The 3,774-nt window shown below is 45.3% G+C and overlaps 1 protein-coding gene across 2 annotated transcripts; it reads left to right on the top strand.

The window, feature by feature from the left end:
- Positions 1 to 206: 206 nt before the first annotated feature.
- Positions 207 to 2,914, top strand: LOC127772556 (universal stress protein PHOS32). Of its 2 annotated transcripts, XM_052298492.1 has the most exons (4): positions 261 to 803; positions 901 to 1,010; positions 1,104 to 1,222; positions 2,637 to 2,914. In XM_052298492.1, the coding sequence occupies exons 1-4, from the start codon at positions 611 to 613 to the stop codon at positions 2,710 to 2,712; spliced, it is 498 nt and encodes a 165-aa protein (XP_052154452.1). In that variant the 5' UTR covers positions 261 to 610; the 3' UTR covers positions 2,713 to 2,914. The 2 variants fall into 2 exon arrangements, with proteins under 2 accessions (XP_052154451.1, XP_052154452.1); XM_052298491.1 differs by lacking the exon at positions 2,637 to 2,914 and having other exon boundaries at positions 207 to 803; positions 1,104 to 2,630.
- Positions 2,915 to 3,774: the final 860 nt, after the last annotated feature.

Below are 3,774 nucleotides of genomic sequence, written 5' to 3' on the forward strand. Positions count from 1 at the left end.
CAAGCAAGCAATGTCCATCGAGCCAACATCACATGACCAGAAAGGAAACCGAGAGAAATCCGGGAGACCCGCCAGGGCAAGAGAACGTTCTCCCGCACGCGAACCCGAAACAGCTAACCTTTTCCCACGCCTCACGCGGAAACCTCGTGGATATCGACGTCGTCGTCGTGGCGACTCTACCGCGACCGGCTGCGACTCCCGCGGTGCAAATCCAAAGTCCAAACCAACGCGCCCATCCACAAACCCAACCCCACCCACCGATCCGCCGCGCCGCACCGTGCGGCGGCGTCACGCACAGCGTGCGAAGATTCGCCGCGCGCTGCTGTGCACGCTGCTCCCCCACGGCGCGCAGGCGCAGCGGCTTGGGCGCGACACGCCTCCCTGATGAGTCGTGAGTCGTGACGCCACCCCGCGTCTCGTGCCCCGCGCCCCGCCCTTTCCCTTTTTATACCACGCTGATCGTCTACTCCAATGTCTCCATCTCGCCACATTCGCCGCGCGCGTCACACGAGCAAGGGAGCAAGCGAGGAGAGAGGAGAGGCTTAGCGAGAGAGGTGAGGAGAGGAGAGGATTTGGAACTTTTGATCTTTGGGATCGCGAGACGACGGAGATGGCCGGTGGCGGCAGGGCCGATGACGAGCGAAGGATCGGGGTGGCGATGGACTACTCGGCGAGCAGCAAGAGGGCGCTGGACTGGGCCATCGCCAACCTGCTCCGCCGGGGCGACCACCTCGTCGTCCTCCACGTCCTGCATCACGGCGGGGAGGAGGCCAAGCACGCCCTGTGGGGCAAGTCCGGATCCCGTAAGATCCGCGAACCAAATCTCCTCCCCCTTTCTGCTTCTTGCTTTTGCTCGATCGATCTCGGCTCAAACTAATGTAGTTGATTCCATTCCTCCAGCGCTGATCCCTCTCTCCGAGTTCCGGGATCCGACGGCGATGCAGCAGTACGGCGTGCACTGCGACGCCGAGGCGCTCGACATGCTCGACACGGCGGCGCGCCAGTTGGAGGTACGTGCGCTCTCGTGTAGTACTAGTAGCGTCACGGTTTTTGGGCTGGATCGGAGACGAAAATGACCGCTGTTTTGTTGCTGTTCTGATCAGCTTACCGTAGTGGCGAAGCTGTACTGGGGCGACGCCAGGGAGAAGCTCTGCGACGCCGTCGAGGAGCAGAAGATCGACACGCTCGTCATGGGCAGCCGCGGCCTCGGCTCGATCCAGAGGTATAACTCCTACTTCTGTTTGCAATGTTGTTGCCTCATCAATCAAGAATCAAAATTGCAGGCATTGACCGTAGAACTTGCCTTTGGGCCAGTTGCTAATATTCCTGTTCAGATAGACAAGCTCTGTCGAGAACGATGCACTGCTTAAATCGATAATTAAACTACATACTGTGTCCAGTTCCGTGGTACGGTAGTTTTTAATCTCAACACATAATTGCATTGCACTGGAAATTTGGGGGCCAAATGCGTATCTGACTTGGCCTTGCAACTTGAATCATTACAGCCAATGAGATTGGATTATCGAGCATTTCAGTTGCACTTGTTTTTTCTGTGGGACCGCCAAGGCATCAACTTGTTGCCTTCACGATTAATAAATTGTAAGAGCAGGTAGAATAGCAGGTTATAAGCTAGCTGTAAACATAATTTAAGAAGATAAATGAGGAGAGAGAAGGGTAGTGGGCTACAGATTTGTAGCTAACTATAGCACGAACTCCAAGACGCAGTGTGTGTATGATAGGCGGGACCAAATATTAATAGTGTAGTATGTAACTATTGTATAAATAAGCTATTAGATTGGCTATAGATGAATTGGAGCTAGTAGTTGGCTATACTATTAAACTTGCTCTAAAGTCGCATGTTCATCCTTGAGACATGTATATCCTGATTCTTGGTCGGCGCGTTGTTTATGTTCTCATGTGAAACTCCTTTTCATATTCAAATGTTTCCCATGTACAGTTTGAGCATAAGAATGATGTATATATATAGAGTTAGTTCAACAACTAGAATGCTTGTGCTATTTCAATATCCAAATACAGAAGTTTATATACAGGAACGTGATTATCTTGGTTTTAGCCTCTTAGGTTAGTGTCCACGTCCAAAGACTATAACTATTTAGTCTATAACATATTGAGTGGATGATATGCATTGTTAGCTTGAAACTTACTATTGTCATCTTGATTCAGAACAGAAAATTGGGAAGTTTGAAGATGCGATGTCTAATGAACGTTTGGGAGTATAGGCTTTGCGCATATGGCAGTATTTGTTTAGGGCTGATTTGGTTCGATGCCTAAATTAGTCTTATCAATATTTGGCAATTTCAATAGTGTTTAGTGTCTATTTGGTTTGAAGCCAAATTTTGTCATGCCTAAGAAAATAGACCATTTCAATAGTGAACTTAGGCTATTTTGGCTTCAATCCAAAAACAATTTTGTCTTACTCAAATTAGTCATGCCAAAACTTGCCAAATTTTGATACTGATAAAATTTAGTAAGGCCTATTTAGACCACAAACCAAACCAACTCTTAGTGATTCTCTAGCTTCTGAATTGAATCCAGCACACCATATAATAGTCTCATCGACTTTTTAGCTCGTTATGATTTCATCTGCAACTTTCCTGTCTGCCAACATTTTACAGGATTCTTCTGGGGAGTGTGACAAACTACGTGCTGTCAAACGCATCATGCCCTGTAACAGTCGTCAAGGGGAAGTGATCGATGATTCGACTTGAGTGGATATACTATTACTGTTGCTACTGGATCTGAATAAAGCGTGTATGGAACTTCTTTTGTGTTTGTAATGTTGCAGCCTTCCCAGGTTCTTCTAGACAGTTCACTTTGCAAACAGTCCATGCTTGTGTGCTCAACCATGTGAATCACTTTATATATCTAGACCGAATTTGAGGTTTTACTTTCATATGCCTAGTTTTGTTGGACCTAACTCTGTGAAGTCCAAATTCTGTACAAGTAAAAGAAAAATAAACAAGGGATGTTCAAATTGTAGCCAAGATAAACTTTACCAAATTTTGGCAATGCCTAATTTTTGGCAATTTAGCAATATTGCTAAAATTTTGATAGGATTTCTTATCTGTTTGTTAAAGTTTGACTTAAAAAATTAAATGGGTGCACATATTTGATAACTCTAAAAAAAAATGAAATATTTAAAATGACATCAATCTGAGCAAAGCCCACATACCACAACGGCTGCAAGTTTGCAACAAAGAACCAACTACTTTCCAGAACAAAAACAGAAAAGATCAACAAGTGCACAGAGAGAGTGCTGAAACAAAATTGAGAGGTTTTTTTTATGGGAAAATTTACTGAACTTGCCGTAGTATTGGAGTATTGGTCCGTTCCATTTAGCGGCACACCGTACAAAACCATCCAGCTATTTAGCAAAAAAAAAAAAGGAAGGATAATTCATTGCTTATGGCAAATCAATCCGTTGGGCCTGGAAAAGAAGAATTGGGGAAATGAATAAGTCCACTATACATCCCTCATCTTTTAGCCGAGTTTAACTCATATCCCCGAACGTAATAACGGAAAACTCTAACCCCTCAACTTACAAACCTGGGTTAAATTAGATCTCATGATAGTATCAATAGTTAGTTTTGTCAGCGTGCCACCCTAGTCAGCAAAACTAAAATAAAAAGAAAGCGTGTGGGTCCCACTTTTTTACTCCTTGCTAGCTAGGATGTCACGTCAGTGAAATCAACCATTTATACTGTTATGACCTAATTTAAACTAGTCTTGCATGTGTGTGTGTGTGTGGGGGGG

This window comes from Oryza glaberrima, chromosome 5, assembly GCF_000147395.1.
Source record: "Oryza glaberrima chromosome 5, OglaRS2, whole genome shotgun sequence".
NCBI classification, from domain to species: Eukaryota; Viridiplantae; Streptophyta; class Magnoliopsida; order Poales; family Poaceae; genus Oryza; species Oryza glaberrima.